At 39.0% G+C, this 18,787-nt stretch overlaps 1 protein-coding gene across 10 annotated transcripts in view; it reads left to right on the forward strand.

The window, feature by feature from the left end:
• The window catches only part of LOC128913816 (uncharacterized), a 104,258-nt gene that overhangs the window by 56,665 nt on the left and 28,806 nt on the right, over positions 1–18,787 (forward strand). For all 10 annotated transcript variants that reach the window (XR_008468073.1, XR_008468074.1, XM_054212054.1 and 7 more), the window contains 14 exons: positions 116–333; positions 2,083–2,276; positions 2,967–3,269; positions 4,059–4,288; positions 6,093–6,254; positions 7,045–7,122; positions 8,430–8,786; positions 9,374–9,730; positions 10,780–11,130; positions 12,988–13,119; positions 14,054–14,203; positions 14,679–14,795; positions 16,492–16,665; positions 17,389–17,596. Coding sequence is in view for 8 of the 10 variants with exons in the window: in XM_054212054.1 (XP_054068029.1) it covers positions 116–333; positions 2,083–2,276; positions 2,967–3,269; positions 4,059–4,288; positions 6,093–6,254; positions 7,045–7,122; positions 8,430–8,786; positions 9,374–9,730; positions 10,780–11,130; positions 12,988–13,119; positions 14,054–14,203; positions 14,679–14,795; positions 16,492–16,665; positions 17,389–17,596 (3,031 nt within the window). In the remaining 2 variants the exon portion in view is untranslated. The remainder of the gene's footprint in view (positions 1–115; positions 334–2,082; positions 2,277–2,966; positions 3,270–4,058; positions 4,289–6,092; positions 6,255–7,044; positions 7,123–8,429; positions 8,787–9,373; positions 9,731–10,779; positions 11,131–12,987; positions 13,120–14,053; positions 14,204–14,678; positions 14,796–16,491; positions 16,666–17,388; positions 17,597–18,787) is intronic.

An 18,787-nucleotide genomic window follows, 5' to 3' on the forward strand; every position in this document is an offset into this window, starting at 1 on the left:
CCTTTTCCCCAGGCCCAACTTGTTATCTGCAGTCTTATTCCTCGAATTGATGTTTCAGTATTATGTATTATGATTTGAGATCCTTAATGTCCTGTTCTTCTTTTTCTATGTGTAGGCCCAGGCGGCCCTAAAAAGTTATGGTGAGAGTAATTCCAATGGCTCTCTTTACCTTCGTTCCAATGGAAGGGACATGCTGATGCTGGAGGTTGATATGAACAATGAAAACAGGAAGAATGCCAGAGCTGTCGAATTGAGGGCTTTTCTCCATCAGACAATTCTGACAAACCCAGAATCAATACAGTTCCAGCTCATGGCCGAAATATTTCCGTCAAGGTAGAGGAATCAGAATCTTGGTTAATGGAAGAGCTGAACAGTGTTCTGTGATACATATTTAAATGTAACTACTTTCATATAGCTACAGCAGGAGCCACTGAGCAAATGCCATTTCATGCATTATCCCTGTTACTGATATACTTTTGCTCTTTGTTTAATAGTTTGGTATAATAGGTTATGTTAACGTGTTCTAGTTGCTTTCCTAGGACTTTGTATACAGATAACTTGAATGAATGGATGGTACTGTTCTATTGGTTTTAGATCAGCAGTTGGTTTTTTCCCCCCTGTTGTTTGTCCTCTCAGAAGTAAGGGACTAATATTTACAAACTATGACAGTGGAAGAGGGCACTTCCCAATGTTTATTAGAAAGTTTTATTAAGTATTGTGGAAAGCTCTGAGGTGGCAAGGGTGCGAAATACAAATTTGGCCCTCCCAAGTTTCAGCTGTCTTTCATCTGACTTTTCAAATTTCACAGATACAAAGTGTGCAGTGAAGAAGTTGATGTTTTTGTAGAGGTCCCAGTGCTTAGCAGTTTAGGAGTTGGATGGGATAAGGAGAATGAGGAGACAGAATTAAAGAAATCAGAAGTTATTACAATTTAGTTGAAGCTCATTAGATTTACTAATAAAAGAAAAAATAAGAGAAAAGAATCAAGAAAGACACTTCATGTGTTTCTGCAGCTTACTTGCAGTTCTGGGCTTCCAATAGTAAATTAATTTGTTTAAATACCAGGCTAGGCTGTAACAGAGCAATTTATTGCAGCTCACTTCACAAGAAGTAAAATAGAACATTTAAAATTTCTGGAATGACAATTTAGCTGGGATTTATTTTACAAGGAGAGAAGGGAGAAAAATAAAAGATTGAGTATTTGAGGGAATTGCTAAAAAGATGCAGTCTGTACAGACTTGAGTTGCTGACTGATGAAATGAATCTTATTTTCCTGAATTACGTAGTTCATTTCTTCCCATCTAGTGGATTTTCCCTGGGGTTTTACTCATTATCAGTCTTTCAGGAGTGTTCCAATTTCTAGGAGGGATGTCTAACAATATGAAAATATGATTGCCTCACTTCTAGGTATTTTATGTAGTATACTTGAGTCTAGAAAGTGAGATGTTTCAATGGATAGTTTGTTGAAGGCAGTGTGAAAATTGTGTCTCGGTCTTATACTCAAAACACTGAAAATTGAGTTTCTTGTTGCTCCGGCAGTTTTCTCTAAAAAGCTGTGCTGTGTTCCTCCAACACTGTTCAACTTAGGGCCAGGATACAAAGAAATAATTGTTGGTTCATTTACCAAATTCAAATGGTGGTGGCATTTGAAATTATTGTTTAAACTGAATTCTCAATGCTGCTTTTAAATCAACACCGAAGAGAGATTTCATATTGCGATAGAGATGAGTTTATTCCAACTCTATCCAACTCTGTCCAACTCTATCTTTTTCTTTTATTTAGGGATTATACCAAAAACATCCGAGAAATTTGAAGACAAATCAGTCTATCGGTCTGTGAGGCTTTACTGAGTAGTTTTATAAACATCTGGTGAATAGCATGTACTTACTGCAAGGCATCTTATTCACTGATTCGCAACACTGGAACAAGTGCCCAGAAAGTCTGTGGAGTCTCCATACTTGGAGTCTCCATACTGCATACTCAAAACCTGACCACACACGCTCCTGGGCGGGTTGTCTTGACAATCATGAATTAAGCTTAATAATAAGATCTTACTAGCAATTTTTATCTCTGTCTGTTTAGACTTTTGATATCTTCTGAAATGAAACTTAATGAAGACAGGCTTCATGTGCATTTCATGGAAGCCAGGGAGCAGAAAGTTGGTTTGGTTTTGTCCCTAAATGGAAGAGTCCGACACACATTTGCTGGATTAAAGGCCATACCTCATCTGCTTTCTCTGAATGGATTACTGAAGTGCAAAAACAACATTCATGATGGTACTTCTTTACTTTGTGTTTTGCTCCTAAGTCTGCAGCTATCTAAGGAAGCTTCTTAATGTGTTCCTTACTGAACTGCATAAAATGCAGAAGAGATTATTTAGCATGCAAAGTGAACCATTGGTCAGTGGGTTGAAACTACTTTTTAGTGAACTAACATACTTTGATAATTTTCATATTTTCATTGACTGAAGGAAATAGTGGGTGGCATCTTTCCTATGCAGGTCTTCTTAATTGTCGGGGTGTGTGGTGGGGGGCTGTTTTGAGGCCCTTAATCTTCTGAATGTCTCCATGGTTGGAGTAGGTCACTGCAGAGCTCGGAGGGATTGTTCAGCCTGGAGTTACACAAGTAATAGGTCATAGTCCTTCTGTAGTTTCCTTCAGAAGGCAGTGCAGTGTAGCCCATGGCCTAAAGGCACAAGCTTGGTTAATAAAAAAAACCAACTGCCAGAAATACTATTATGTAATTTGTTTTAAACACAGATACTTCTACTAGTGGAGAAACTCTCTCTCTCAACAATAATCTGATTTATTCTGTAGATTAGGCTAAATTATTTATTATAATAAATGGAAATTATTTTCCTATCTCCTAGTATTAAATTAATGGTTAATTTATATGTTGCTTATAAAATTCTGATTATTTCTGTCCCAAGGGACTGTCTCTACAGTAATCGTTTCTGCCTGTTACAGGTAACATCAATGTGATGGTCAACAAAACACTGTATGGACTCCGTCTCAGGAACAGAAATGTGTTTGGGAATAGCACCGTACACAATGTCACTTTTGCTGTGTTTCAGAATGGCAGTCAGGCAATCCCAATGGAGGCAAAACTGAAAGGACACCTGGAGCTGAGTAAAGAGATGAAAAGGGGGCTAGCTAGCTTCCAGGTGGATGAGGAGGCCCTTTCTGTAGATTTTTCCAATATCATGAGTCCTGGGCACAGCAGAGTCAGTGGGACTTTCACACATAATATCAGCTTTTTAAAAAGTGCAGGTATGAAGAAAACTCCGACTTGATGGTGTGGTATAACAAGGTGTCAAGGTGAATCTACCTAAATGAGTGCAGACCATTGGAAATAGATGAGTTGCACTTGCTCACACCAGAACAGAATGTGATCCAATCTTAGAACATTCTTTTTAATATTGTTGAGAAAATACAATAAAATGGATACAAAACTATTTAAAAACTCTTTGAATTACTTCAGAGTAAATTATTTCTTTCTTGTACATCTGTATTCCTGCATGCTGATCAGTTCCTCTAAGCATAGTTTTGTGCCTGTTTTGATTTGGGACAGAATTGAAACATTGAAAGTCATTGAATAAATCACACTGTAGACTAAAATGTGCCAAGTATTTCCTAAGCAAAACCAAGAGTTTTCATGAAATGAAGTTACCAATAATTTTGAATGGGTAAATTGCCTTTGTTGCTTTGGACTGAAGAAACTTTGTTTTTAAACTTTCTAACAGCTGACCACTGGAGTTGGATAAAATACCCATTGATAGATATCCTTTATTCAGAAGAGAAAACGTCCTTGACTTCCAAAGTGCATGCCACATTTTAATTTAACAATTGTTTTTAAATATGACTTTCTTTTGGTAGGTAATGTCCTTTCTTACTATAAGTATCAGTAAGTGCAGCTAACTGGATGATCACACTTTAAAAAAAAGATCTGTCTTACAAAAAATATAGAAGGCTTGTCTTAATGTGTAATACATCTTTTCTATATTTTACAATGACAACCCAGAAGTATTGCATTGATTTTGTTTCTTTCCCTGTCAATAGGATTGCCCTTGGATGGCATTCTTACAGCCATGTGTGACCATGGCACAAGAAATCACACCATCACTATAGCCCTACAGAGTGGCAGTGAAAGGATTACCGCTGTGTTTGGAGGTCACAGACTGTCTGCTGAGACTCCTAAATCCCAGCTATCTGTGAGTTTAAAGCACAACATCTCAAAGATAAAGAAACAAGGCATCCCTTTTATTGTGGAAGCTGCTGGCTATTACGAGGTAAGAAGAGTTCTGCCTGTGATTATTTAATTTCTGGCAGAACCATTTCTAATAACTGTAGGTTATTCCTGTGCACTTTATTCCAAAAGCATCTGCATTTCTGATATGTACTAAATTACTATGTGACAGAAAGGTGTTTTCTGGCTTCTTGTCATACTGAGTAGCTGTCACCTGAAGTCTTGGAGCTGAATCTAGACTAAATGCGATGCTACATTCAGTTCTCATTTGAGTGAAGTGCTTTGCTGTGTAGGAACAGGAGTCTTGTCCAGTTTTATTTCCCGCTATAAATGGGAAGTGGACAGGCAGGCCTACTGTATGTAGCCATCAGGTAATTGTCAGTGAGCCTAGGTACTGTGTTGCATCTGATACTGGATCTAACTAGTTCTGAGGTCATCCTTTGCATGTATGCTAAAGTGCGGAAGACTGTTCAGCATGGCTTTCCATTTGAAAATCTCTACCCACAGAAGCATCATGGATCATGTTTCCTGGTACAGTGTTGCTTGGCCCCTCTTCTCTCTATCTGCATTTCTGTTATAGATCTGTGAACAACGTATAGCTCTTTTGCATCTCAAATTATCCTTCCATAAAAGAAGGTTCAAATATTTTCCTTGTTCTAACATATGCTGGAAGGCTCAAGTCATAGAATCATAGAATCGCTGAGGTTGGAAGGGACCTTTAAGATCATCGAGTCCAACCTTTAACCTACCCTGACAAAAGCCACTTCTAAACCATGTCCCTAAGTGCCCCATCTACCCTTTTTTTAAACACCTTCAGGGATGGTGAATCCACCACCTCCCTGGGCAGCCTATTCCAATGTTTAATAACCCTTTCAGTGAAAAAATGTTTCCTAATATCCAGTCTAAACCTCCCCTGATGTAACTTGAACCCGTTTCCTCTCGTCCTATCACTTGTCACCAGGGAGAAGAGGTCAGCCCCCATCTCTCTACAACCTCCTTTCAGGTAGTTGGAGAGGGTGATAAGGTCTCCCCGCAGCCTCCTCTTCTCCAAGCTAAACAACCCCAGCTCCCTCAGTCGTTCTTCACAAGGTTTGTCCTCCAGACCCCTCACCAGCTTTGTAGCCCTTCTCTGGACACGCTCCAACACCTCAATGTCCCTCTTGTAGCGAGGGGCCCAAAACTGAACGCAGTACTCGAGGTGGGGCCTCACCAGTGCCGAGTACAGGGGGATGATCACTCCCCTAGTCCGGCTCACCACACTGTTCCTGATACAGGCTAGGATGCTGTTGGCCTTCTTGGCCACCTGGGCACACTGCTGGCTCATATTCAGCCGGCCGTCAACCAACACCCCCAGGTCCTTTTCTGCCGGGCTGCTTTCAAGCCACTCTGCCCCAATCCTGTAGCGCTGCATGGGGTTGTTAAGTCGCTAATATACTAACATTTGTGGTGTGTTCAGCCACTGTGGTACATCGAGACACAGAGCTGTGCAGAAGAACAACTCTATACAGCTCCCCTTACCCTGCTTACCAGTAGTTTCTAGTTACAGTAGTTTCACTTTTATCATGTATGCCTTAGGACTTGGATCCTCCAGTGTACTGAATGCTCTTAATGTGTTTTGGAGCCCGAAGGAATTATTGGTACACAGCATTCAGAAGGTCTAGCATAACAGGAAAATCTCTATTAGAAATGAAGCCACTTTGGTGAATTTGCACTTTTATTTTACCTGTGCTGCTGCCCTGACACAGGCTGTGACATTTGCGCATAGTGAAACAGACTGTGCCTTTGACAGTTGTTGCTGGGATATTGTTATTTGTTTCTTTCCATGATTTGGTTTCTTTTGTGCGTAGAATTTCACCAAAAAGACTGCTGCAGGGATAATAACGACAGTGGAGATGGAACAGCTGAAAATTGAAATAGAGAAGAAAACCACTGGCAGTGCTATCGAAATTTCTCTTTCACTTCACCATGATGTGGGAGGACTGATCGACATTATTCCATGTGTACTTGAGGTTAGCAGAAGTTCTGCTATTTGCTGTAGCTTTCTGCTGCGCATTCTCAACTGTTGAGATTTACCGCTTGAGAGCAAGCTAGCATGTCAGAAGGGAGAGAGATTTTTGTCAAACAAGGCTAGTACAGAAAGCCTAAAAATGGTTTGCTTAGCAATAAAAAGCAGGTTTTCAAGATGTGATGGGTAACAAAACATTTATGTCATGAAGCTGGAGTGGGTGCTTGCTCAGGCACAATAACATGCAGTCCCAGCTTTTCCATCTTGCTAAAGCAGGGGTTGCAGGTGGGTGGCGTGGCTGTTTGTGGGTGCAGTGGTACTGACGGCAGAGCGAATAATAAAGGCAGTAGTTTTCATACAGCTGACAGCACTCCCCAAGGACTTCACTTTCTGCAACGGGGGACACAGTTTGAAACGCTGATTGTCTACTTGTAACAGTGGTATTTTCCGTGCCACACATAAGAAACACCACTATCTCCTGTCAAAATCAAAAGCCAGAGTATCAAAAATAGTTCCCTCTGGCAAGTAACAGTTTCCTGCTGTTTAAAGATACTCTTCTATCTTCATCTATGCTGATAATATTTTGGTATGATAATGCAAGATTAGAGACATGATTTAGTGTTAGATCTACTAAACTTTATCTTTTTGAAACTCACCTCTAATCTTTAATCTTAAAGCTATGTTTTAGTATCTTCATGCTTTTTATCCTGAAGGTAGCCTTTTAGCTTGGTGCTTTGTATTTTAGTCCCCTCTGCTTTTGCTCATGCTCTGTGCTTTGTTGATAATGCCAACAGGTTGCTTGCAGTGGAGAAACTGCTCACAAACAACTTTCTGGCCTTTGCAATGGAGCAATTGCATTTCATCATTTTGAGGTACTGGCTTAATTTATAAACTATACTGTCAACAACGTACTGTCTTAACTACCACTAAGGGAATCTAAGTACTGAAAGGTGTCAGAGATGTAGAAAGGGATTTGGGTTAGCTGGAAGATTTGCACACAGTTTCAGATATATTTTCACTCCCTTGATATTTTCACGGATTCAAACAGATAGATTACTTCTCCATCAGAAACTGTACAAGTCTGTGGCGAAGGTTGTACTCAGTTTGACCATCATGCAGTGGATTGTTTATTCTGAATCATAATTGTCAACAAACTTGCATTCAAGTGATACAGATTTACATTTTTCGTGCACAGCTGTGCACCAAGCGCAGCTAAGTGCAGATGAGTGTACCGAGTGCAGATAAGGGATGTTTATGGGCCCAACAGGTGCAATTTTAAAGGCGATATTTCTGTGTCCTACAGCAGACAATCAAGTCGTGCATCTTTAGAGCTCAGTGCAAGAGCCTGCACTGAGCAGAAAAACAATATCAGGAGATAGGAAGGGTGCACCAGGCAAAAGGCAAGAGTCACATTAATGTTTCTAACTGAAGTCTCCAAACTGTATCTTCTGCCAATTAGAACTGAACTCAGTATTAATGGTCTTGTCTTGTAATTGAGCAGCCAACTTGATGTGAACTGGACAAGGGAGCATAGGAGGCACAAGCTGAGAATTTCAGTTTACTACTTCTTACTCTATTTTCTGCTCCTTCTAGCTAACCATTTGTTTGTCACAGTCCCTGTGGCTCTTGAACTGTTGGAGAAAGATACACCTTGTAATCTGACGTATTCTTAAGAACGTGTTAAAAACATCTCCTGTGAGTGACATTACTGAAGATTACGTTTGTCTCTAGAAAGACAGTAAACACAGTGACTCTGATCCCATGTGTTTTCTAATAACAAAGAAGACATGCATTTCAGTTCTCCCCTCATGTAAGATGGGTAGAAAATGCATAACACTTATCACTCCTGCTGAGGTCTGGGGGACTTCAACACAGTCTCACAGTTCTAGAGCTCTATTTACTTACAGTAAAAGCAGAATTGATGATAGTAAAAGCAATAGCAGTTGATTTTTCTGGTATTAGTAATTGCTTTAACTTAACAGAATTGTGGAGTTGGGTTTTTTTCTGTTATTTTTATTAAAATAAAGATTTGTAGGCATTTATAAATATGTAGGATGAATACAAAAAGGTGTCACGGTAGTAGGGAAATAGTTCTCTTTTAGTACGTGAGCATTTAAAAACAGTATGTGGCCTGACAGGAAAACAAACTTGACAACAGTTTTTTCCTGTAATTTTTCAGACTCCAGCAAGAGTTTCACTGAATGGGTCAATGTTTACCAGCAACTTGACTGTCATCTTCTTTGGACGTGTTTCTTTTCATGACATGTTTGCCTACCTGCAACTCCATGCCACCACTAACATCCAGCCTCATTTAGAAGTTGATTTCCAGCATTCTTTGCCTTTCCTTCAGTCTCTGGGAATTGCCAGGGAGAACCAAGTGAAGGTGTCAGCCGTGAGAAGTGACAAGTATAAGGGTGTGCTTAGTATTGTCCTTGGGCCCTGCAGTTTAAAAGCTGATGGAGAAGTGAGCCTGGCAAGCAATGAAACAGATACAGAATGGGTACTTACTTTTAGGAACAAGTGCATCAGTTTAGAGGTAAGCCTAGATTGTTTTCTGTATGGCATTATAGTTTGTGTATTTCGGATCATTATGACTCACAGAGAACTATCTCCTGACACGGTTATTTATGGAAAGGACAGTTTTGGTTGTTAAAGTTCTTCTGGCAGAGCAATGAGTCAGAGCACTTGCAGAGGGAATGTATTTGAAGATGAGAATGTGGACTAACACAATAGTGGTTGTTACTGCCATTGCCGTAAAATAGTTGTTTAATAATAGCTTTTTAATTAAAATAAACTTTTGTCCTAGAATCTAATGAAAAGCATGTCCTTTCTGTTTGAAATTTTGGAGGTTTTCTTTGGGGTTATGAACTTTTTCTTCACAGTACTTACAAAAAGGTTGTTGTAGGATTTTTTTTTTCCCCGTACCATTTATTTTTCATTTCTTTTTCTTGTGTTTCACAGATAAATATCTGATTTCTCTGTGAAACAAGCTGTCTTGTATGGTCCTTCACAAAAGCATATTGGTTCAGAAAGCAGAAATGCTTTCTCATTAATTAGAAACAAATTAGGAACACAGTTGCATTACCTTGTGTGCTTTAAATAGTATAATCTTTTCTGTTGCAGAGGATGGGATTGCCTCATGCTGTAGCCTTTGGGGGCTCATTTCAACAGAACATCTGCAATGTTGGCTTGTTAATGAACCTCCAGTGTGATGGCAGAACAGTTGATGTGCAGATAGACACTTCCTGCGAACACGAATATACACTCCAAGGGATGCTCAGGCATTCAGTTCACTGGCTGAGTCAGCTTGGGCTGCCTTTTGAAAACTCTGTCCTGTTATCTGCAGCCACAGACTCCACAACTGAGGGTGTTTTGTTGCTGCAGGCTGGAAAATGCAAACTTAAGGCTAGAGGAGATCTCTGTATTCAGAATAAAGCTGAATGGACACTGGAAACAGAAGCAGAATGTCAGCTTCTGCAGGTAGCTCTTGGAGGCTTTTAAAGAGAGATTTGGGATCAAATGCGGGCCATATAGGGTTTTAACTTAAAATAACAATGTTTAGGTGTTGGAAAGGCACTCTAAAGACACACCTGTCTCACAGCATTAGGCAAAGAAAGTGTCTAATGTATCCTGTTCATAGATGTTCTCTGTAGACTGAGATTAGTTCAGTCTTTGCAGCTCATTGCCTTCGCAGACTGAGACTGCCCTCTAAGGCTGAACAGCAGTTTTAGTTTGAACTGTTTGTTGAAAAATACATTTTCTGGTCTGTCTTTTTTATCAAAGTAGAAGTTGTGAAATTTCCTTGGTGTTTCCATCTAGTCTCACTGACTGCATTAGAAAGAATGACTATTGCGAATTTAGGGGTTATTTCCAGATGTTCATAGGCATTTATGTTTTGCTTGCAACTCCTCTGTTTTAACTTCTTCAACTGCAGTAGCAATATAAAACAAAAATGACAGGAAAGTGTGTGTCATCCATAGTGAAAAGGGAATGAAAACCACTTAAAATACTAAAAATAGCAGAATTGTCAGTGTTTTTTACATCTACTTTGACAGAATGAGAGGAAACATTTCATTTGTGATATTGCACACGACAAGCTTGAAGCTTTAGTATTAAAAAAAATAATCCTCATAACATGCAAGAATGTCTGTTAGGCCTGTTATTTTTTGGGGTTTGTTTGAAAATTGAGATTGATCTGGTCTGAGTAAAGCAGAGGATGTTCAGTAAACTTTGCCATGCTGAAGAAATAGGCATTTTGTATTTTTGTAAATGTAAAACATCATAGAGATACAGAAGTTGTAAGTTCTGCAAGGCAGTCCTAAAATCTTCCCTCAAAACTTATTCAGGCAAAATTGTTATCTTACTGTTGGGAGGGAGAAATATGGCAATGCAGAGATTGTAGGTTTTGTCTCTGATACTGTGACATACAATCTCCTTTCTCGTATGTTAAAGGGAAAAGAAGTAAGACTCAATACTTGTCTTAAAGTATCTGTATAATCCAAAGGATTTTTTTTTTTTAATCTTGATAGGATCTCAGTATTCCAACTCAGTTACGGCTCACAGGGTCTATTCAGAAAGACAAGTGCCAAGTGGAACTTCTCTGTGTCCTTGAAACAGAAGGCAAGACTGCACATCTTGAAGTGAGAGCAGAGTGCAAGCCAAAGATTACACTGGAAATTCAATTCAGGCATGACCTCCCTCAACTGAAGGAAATTCCAAGGGAAAATAAGCTGTCCATCACGGCACGAAAGCAGTTAAAATACCATATCGGAATAGGAATGCAATTGGGTGCTTGTGAGCTTCAAATGAATGGGGACTTTGAGCCTGAAAAGAAGCTTCGGTGGAAAATGTTTATAGAAAACAAATGCCAAACAATTCAGGTATTGGAAGGAATTCTTTTGCTTTACTTTTGAATTTATACATCTAAACCAGCATCTTTGAACCTACTAAAATAAAAAGAATATAGTCTAACGATTTCAATGGTAGCAGAGAAACAAGAAAAACATTAATCAGTACCTACATTTAATGGACTTGCTTGTGCTACCTCTGATGTATTTTTTTTAAAAGCATGGTTGAGAAACCTGCTTTTAATCTTCAGAAATAATGACTATTTAACGTTGTCTTTGGCTTTATCAGCAATTACAGTTTCTCAGCAGTTTGACAACCAGACTCTGAAATAGTTTAAAAATATATAAAGTAAATAGATAATCTTCAGGTCAGAAAATTTTCACTGAGTTTTACAGAAAACTGAAATTGCTAGCAAACTGGTATGTAATGTATGAGGACTGTTGTGGAGAACGCAGTGAAAAAGACAGTGTTAAACAGTAGTTGTGATTTCCTGTAAGAACTCAGTTGAGAAATATTTTGGCAAATTTAGTTGAAAAACAAACAGTGACATTTGAACAAGCTGCTTCAGACTGCCCTGGTGAGATATTTCTCTGCTAGTTATTGCAAATGCTGGGCCATGTAATTGTCCCCGAGCTTGAACCTTACCATTTACATTGCCTGATCGAACACCACCAAATCACACTTCCTGTTTCATTAATGAGATTTAACTTCTGGGTTTGGTGGGAATCTCACTATAGACTCTGAGCCTGACCAGCAACTAGTGGGATAAGAAAAAAGCAGTTTGTTGAAAAGATTTAGCCAGTAGAAAAATACAGTGAAAACTGGCGTTCTGTGGAAGATCACTCCATCTCAAACGAATGCGCCATCATTTGTGGTATGGTCTCATTTCTGTAGAAAGCACAGGAAGTGAAGCCCTGGCTCTGGGACAGGTGACCCGGTTGGCATCAGAGATGTCCTGGGAGTCTCCGTCTCCGAAGGAGTCCACAGTGTTGTTGCCTGGGCGGAGCTGTGTGAGCTGGGGCAGCAAGGCGGCTTTCAGAGCTTCCCAAGTAAAGAAAGGCAGTGTGCCGTGACCTCTCTCAGCTAGTTAGTATGACACGCTGAGCTCCTTTTACCTTTTGATGGAGGAGTGAAAAATGGCACTTTTCCCCTCAATTCTTGCCCAGTAGTTTACTTTCTGAGGCTAGACTGTTGTAAGTACGTGAAGGGGGAGAAATTCTGCAGCAGGATTTCCTGAAGTAGCAGCTCTAAATTTAGCTGGACTGTGCACTGACTTTTCTTACTGAAAATTTGTATTGCTATTGGAAATTCTGATATCGCGGTACTGATATCTCACAGATCCCACCAGTCAGTGCTATATAAGCAGGAATGGAAAAGAGAGGAGAAGTGTATGGAGAGTTTGAGAGAGATGTTATCACAGAATCATCTGTGGATTCAGTATCCAAGTCAGAGTAAATCTGAATATACAAAGATGAGATTGACCTGCCCTCTTCCAAAAACAGAGCTGCTGTAATAAACCTATGTATACTGTCTGATTTCACTGGATTTATGGATGCTTTGGGCCACTGGAGCAATGCCAAGCATAGAAAATTAATTGACTTTTTCACTTCTTCAGGAAGAGCTGCGACGTTGTCCTGTGTTCTGTTTATGCTGGCTCACTTATCAAAAATATGTCAGACATATTCAAAATAAAAGAGACAAAATGTATAAAAGGTAATAAAAAGCTGTCAAGATTCTGGAAACATCCTATGGATGTGCTGCCTGATATACAGCTAGCTGCTATTAGAGCTACTTAGGAATAAAAAGTTTCAGGTGTATAGTATATCTGTGGGTAAGGGTAAAAGTGGTGAATTTTTAAATTTTGTATTAATTTTTTTTTGCTTGTACAGGATCTTGGAGCACCAGTAAAAATTGACAGTTCAGGCTATGTTTTGATGGATAAAATGAACCTAGATTCACAGATGTTGATCACTGTTGATGAAAATAAATTACAAGGACTCCTTATTCTAAAAGTCACTGATGTAAGTGTGCCGCAGACTGTTAGACTGCAAGTACAAAGAGTGACATACTCTAAACTATTTTACTGGGAACAAACAGTCAAGCTTTAGTAATAAATGCCAGAATAAACATAAAATCTTCGAAAATCTGGCACCTGTAATGTGCAGTGAAACAGATGTTATAGTATAATGGCATATAGCTGTGGCGCTTCCTGAATCACTTCCTTGTTATGCTCTTTGTGTCTATATATATGTATTTTTTATATTGTACTATTTGATGTTCCTTATATTATGTGGCAAATATGATAAGACATGCAAACCCACAAATGCTGATCTCACTCCAGATATACAACAGGTACTCCAATGTAACATTCTTCATTCATCATGAAAGTATACTGCAATGCATGAGAAGAAGAAAGATTGCAATTTATAGAGTCATCACTGTGATTTACGTTGCAAATAATAGGCAGTGATTAACTGAGACACTGCTGTTAGTTTCTTCAGTAAGACAACAGCACAAGAAAGGCTGTGAATCTCTTGCTTTCCTGTTGACAATTACAAGTTTGACTTCTCTTGTCACGTCATCAGTGCAGGAGAGTAGAGTATGCACAGGGAGAAGTATCTTCCTCCTTGTGATCATTCACTTTCTTGCCATAACTGGGAATTTCTGCGTATTTCTGTGGTGTAGAGAAACAGATAGCTAGTGGGAGTTCTTTGCCACCAAACATTTACAACTTTTTCCTCTCTTAGCTGAAAGATCTGATAGGATTTTTTTTATCCTATCTGTTTGGCTTTATTATTTTTCCCAGTGTAACTTCCCTAAGTTCAATGCAAGTAGGTTTCATTAGTATTAAATATAGGACAGTGAGATTTGTTAAACATCTGTTTTGGGCTTTGTATCGCAGTAGGCTTTGGGTTCTAGACATCCTTTACTATATATGCTGTCAAATATTAACAGGAAAGACAAGAATTGGATGTGGTGCTAACCCATAACATTCAAGGAGCTGCTGACATTGGCATTCCTATGAGGATATTAGTTGATGTGATATCAGAAAAAAGCAGTGACTTCTATAAAAGACTTATTCACTTCTGTGTGAACAGCAAGCAAGTAAGTGTCTCCTCCATATTAGTAAGATGTGAAATAGAGGTTAAAGTGAATTAATTGATTTGGTAAATACTGTTTCTCCATTTGAAGTAGCTGTGCAAGAGGCCCGTACAGGAATACTCTGCAGGGGCTGGCTTGGTTTTAAAGACCTTAATTAAATGAAGATTTTATCTTTCAGCCACTCCTTCTGTGCAATCGCTTCTAGCAACAAATTTGACATCAGCAATGAACCGTGACTCCCATTCGCAAACTGCATCAAACCTTTCTTATCAATCAAGTGTCTTCCCTTGGTGCAGCATATTCCCTATTACAGTACAAATTTGTGACAATTAGACAATTCTTCACCATAAATTTTTCATAGTTTTCATAATTTTACTCTAAGGTGTAATTAGTACAGTAATTACAACTAATCAGAGTAGTCTCAATAACAGAAATGTGCCACAGTTAACTTTTGTGATATTTTTTTTGGACTGAACAGATTACAGAAGAACTGAGCTTTGTCCAGAAGTTGTATGTTGTGTCTCTCAACTACAAACTTACTCATAACATAGAGGCACTGAAGACTTTACAAATCAAAGACAGGATTGAGTTGCAAGTAAGTGATCAGTCAATGTCAGGGGAGACAAGAATCCACCCTGGAATTGTGCTATAGAAGTCAGATGGCAAAGAGCAGAGGGTGTAGATGTGACTTTGTGCATTTGCTATTTAGGTAATTTTTTTGTGTATCTGTCAGTGAGGGTAGAATTTTACTCATTCAGTTGTTAACTTTGGCATCTTTATCATGTTTTCTATTCTGTTATGCCGTCTTGCCTAAGATCATAGCACAGATCTCAAAGTTGCTTCATAATACTGCTTCACTTAAAAGTCAAGATTTATACAGGAGAAAAAGCTTATTGCTACAAAATACAGCCCAAGTGGAGCAAACCACTACCATAAAAAACCTACCTAACGTCTCGGGTACAAGTGGGAAAGATTGCTCTCAACTTTTTAAAATACAATCTAACCTCCAATTAAATATCCTTCTGAATTAAGATGTCTGTGTTGTCACACCATCTCAGCTTTCGTTCTCATTTATAATTATTTCTAGACCCAGTGCTCTTCTTTACCTATACTCTACTTAAGTTCGGCCTTCCTTACCAGGAGAGCAGCAGTGTCTTCTGTCCTTCAGTATATAATTAGATGTATAGTGGAGTATTCATCATGGAAGTGTGTTGCAGGACATGTGAACTGTATACTTTTGTGCAAGCTGAATGGTCTGTGACATTTGAAGTCTGTACCTGTGCATACAAGGACTATCTTGGAAAGAGCTGGGATAAGATGAGGCAGAGAAGTGTGGTGGTGGTAAAATGAAATGTCACTCTGTAACAGACAGATAAAAAATCAGTCACTTTCTTGCCATGCAGATTGTATTCCTGAGTTCTGTAACCCATCGGAAGTGAAAGGAAGTTGGGGAAGGTGCTGTCTGTCTAGGTGGAGCTGGAGATGGAAAAGAACATTGCCTATGCTCCTGATGGAATAAGATTTTCCTGAATTTTGGGTGTTGTCCCAAAATACATAGGTCATACTGCCTGCTTTTGTTGTAAAGACATTTATATTTTGTTTTTCTCCCTCCTCCCTCTACTTCCTGCTCTCTTTCTCTCTGCCTTTTGTTTTCCTTAAAGTTCCGGGTGGAGGGGAGTCCAGATGCACGCTTTGTTCTTGAGGGGAGTCCAGAACCTCAGTTTGTTCTCAGGGATTGGGAGAGTAGCTTGCTGGACCAGAACTTTTCATAGGAATAAGAGGTTGGAGGTTGGCTCCCAATGTGTGAACAGCCCAAGCCACAGCTGAGCTTGCAGCATGCACTGCACGAGGGCAATGCACTTTAGCTCATATGCCTAGTCTGTCTGATAGATCTGCAGTGTACCTTGTATAGTCTAGACAGAGGTGAGTACTGGCACCATTTCACGGTTTACATTCCAAATGGTATTTTCCTCCCAGACGCTGATTACCTGGCATGTTTTTTTTTTCCAATCTGAGATACACAAGTCTACAGCACAACACTTATACTTTATCAATCATGTAGCTGCTTGAATATGGTTAAGGCATGGCCATACTGGAGAATATGTGTTAAACTGTTGAATTTATAAATAAAAGGGAGATCTGTAACTATGTTGTGTTATGAAATTATAGGAGATTAATTTTTTGGACACACTTTGAGATGATACTGCCTGAACAGAAGAAAGAATCCTGACTAACAGGAGCTTTGCCTTTTACAAAGCTCCTTTTTCACAATTTACCTTTGCTGCATACAGGCTATCTTGAACCTGGAAGTGATCAAGAGCTTTAGTATGAAAGTGCATTATGGTGCCCACCTAACAGTTGTCGAAGGACAAATCCAGCAGTTTGAAACAAGTACCAATGTAACTGGGAATTTCCATCATACTTGGCCATGGCTGATACAAGCCAGAGTCCCATCATCTCTACAGGTAGTTGTTTTGTTTTGTTTTTTTTTCTTCATTAAAATTATTGTCCTTTATTATAATGTAATAGCCCATGGCTTGAATGAAAGCTACTGTTTTGTAAGGTACAGGATGGAAGCTGAGATTTTCTGATATTTAAAAACTACGGATGGCTAAAACCTGAAATACTGAAATAGAAAATTTCTTTTTGACTGCTTTCTGGACAAGATTATTCCATTCTTACCAGTGTTGGTACAGTGTGTATTGTTGATATTGTAACTCTACAGAATAGTTTCAGCACATTGCATCAGGAATTGGAATATTGCTCCTATGTTCTTTAGTGGGAATTTTATACTTGAAGTAATTTTTTAAGTGCTGTTTTCAGGGAAGTATTGGAGTACCTACTGTCTGGTAAATATCAGCAGTATGCATGGATCAAGGATCCTTCATATAAAGGGAGTCATGTTTTTGTAGGATAAAAGAGAATCTAATGAGTATTTAACATAAATCAGTGATGCTGGTGTAGTTTGAAATTCATTCAATTGAATGGACTTTATACTGGAAAGTCATAGATGGTTAATGAAAGGCTAAGATTTTTTTGGTTTATAAATAGATTTTTGACATAAGTACAGACTAGAGAGAACTTTCTTTCATTTGTCTTCTGTTTCAAAATTAAATAGTACCTGTTTTAAAATTAAATAGTATTTAAACGTTTTTTCAAGAACTTATATCTACATGTCATTTTTTTAGATAGATATGGTTTTTCAAGGGAGAAACACTACTCAAGAAAGATATATGCACATTGCAGCTGGAGAAACATCAATCACATACATAATAAACTCCTATTATGTTGCTCAGCAAGTGGATGTCTTTTGCCAAAGTGTACATAGTAGTGAGGCACTACAGGCAGCTGGCTACCCTAAGGCAATCAACTTGATTCTCAGTTTACAGAAATCAGGTAGGTACCTGCCGTTCCTTGCAGGCTTTTGTTATACTATAGCTCTTTGAGGGTGTTTCAACTATTCCTTCAACAGCTACAAACTGACTTAAGATTTACTGGTAGTACTTAAAAAGGGGCTTTTTGCTGTATGTAAGTAAAATTGCCATTCTTAAACTGCATCTGTTATTAGTTACATTACATTTGTTTTTCTAATTCCAGGAAAGATCTCATGTGGTACAACACCTGGTAAAACAGATGATCCCCAAGATACTTAGCTGCATAAAATAAGATTCCAATATCACACAAAACCCCCTTGTTACAGAGCACAAAAAAACGTGAATTCTAGTGTAAAGTGGGCTTTGAAAATAATGCTAAATGGCTTTTGTTTTTTGAACTGTGGAGGGGAGACAGACCCATCCTGAATACTCCAGTCTATCCTCAAAACTTGCCCTGACAGAAATTCTATCTGCATATCCCTCAACTGCTGATTTACATGGTGATCAAGTACCTTCAATACCCACATGGGTGTATATTCGTGTTGAAAAAAACCAGCTGTGAGAGCACCAGAGAGTAGGAATTATTGAGGTTAGCAGGCACTGAATCCATACTGATGTTAGTGGCACCATCTCCTCTCACCGACTCTGAAAAAATCAACAGGACAACAAGTGGCTTTCAGGACAGCTGCCAGAGTGTGACTGCATATATGTCTGTGATTTTGTCTTCTCCATAAAGAGTTTTGGGGTTTCACATCTCTCATCACATTTTTATCTCTTCGCAGTCTGTATTTTCTCTCTTAAATATGACAAGCTGGTAGGAAAGTGGGGGAAAGGTCTTCAAGTTGTGTTGTTGAGCAGTGTTAGTCTGGAATTGAAGTAACTGGAACTGAAGGAGCCACTAGAGGTCAAAACAGCTCAGAGCTCTTCTCTAGAAGAAGTGGCCACTACTTGCCGAGTACTACAGCTGGCTGTAGAAAGCTAGTCAGCTCTAGCTGCAAAAACACATTGCTGTTGGGAACTGACTTGTCACTTAACACTTGTACCATGGGTACACAAGCTGTGTTAACTCACGACTTCATATGTTAAAGGACATCCAAAAAACTCTGCAGTCAAACCACAGGCCATTCTGACTTTGTCATGATGAATGTCTTAACCCAAAAGTTGTCTGGATTCATTTTATGCATGCAGTACTGAAATTCCTTGAAAATGAGCC

This window comes from Rissa tridactyla, chromosome 8 (genome assembly GCF_028500815.1).
Source record: "Rissa tridactyla isolate bRisTri1 chromosome 8, bRisTri1.patW.cur.20221130, whole genome shotgun sequence".
In the NCBI taxonomy this organism is placed as follows: domain Eukaryota; kingdom Metazoa; phylum Chordata; class Aves; order Charadriiformes; family Laridae; genus Rissa; species Rissa tridactyla.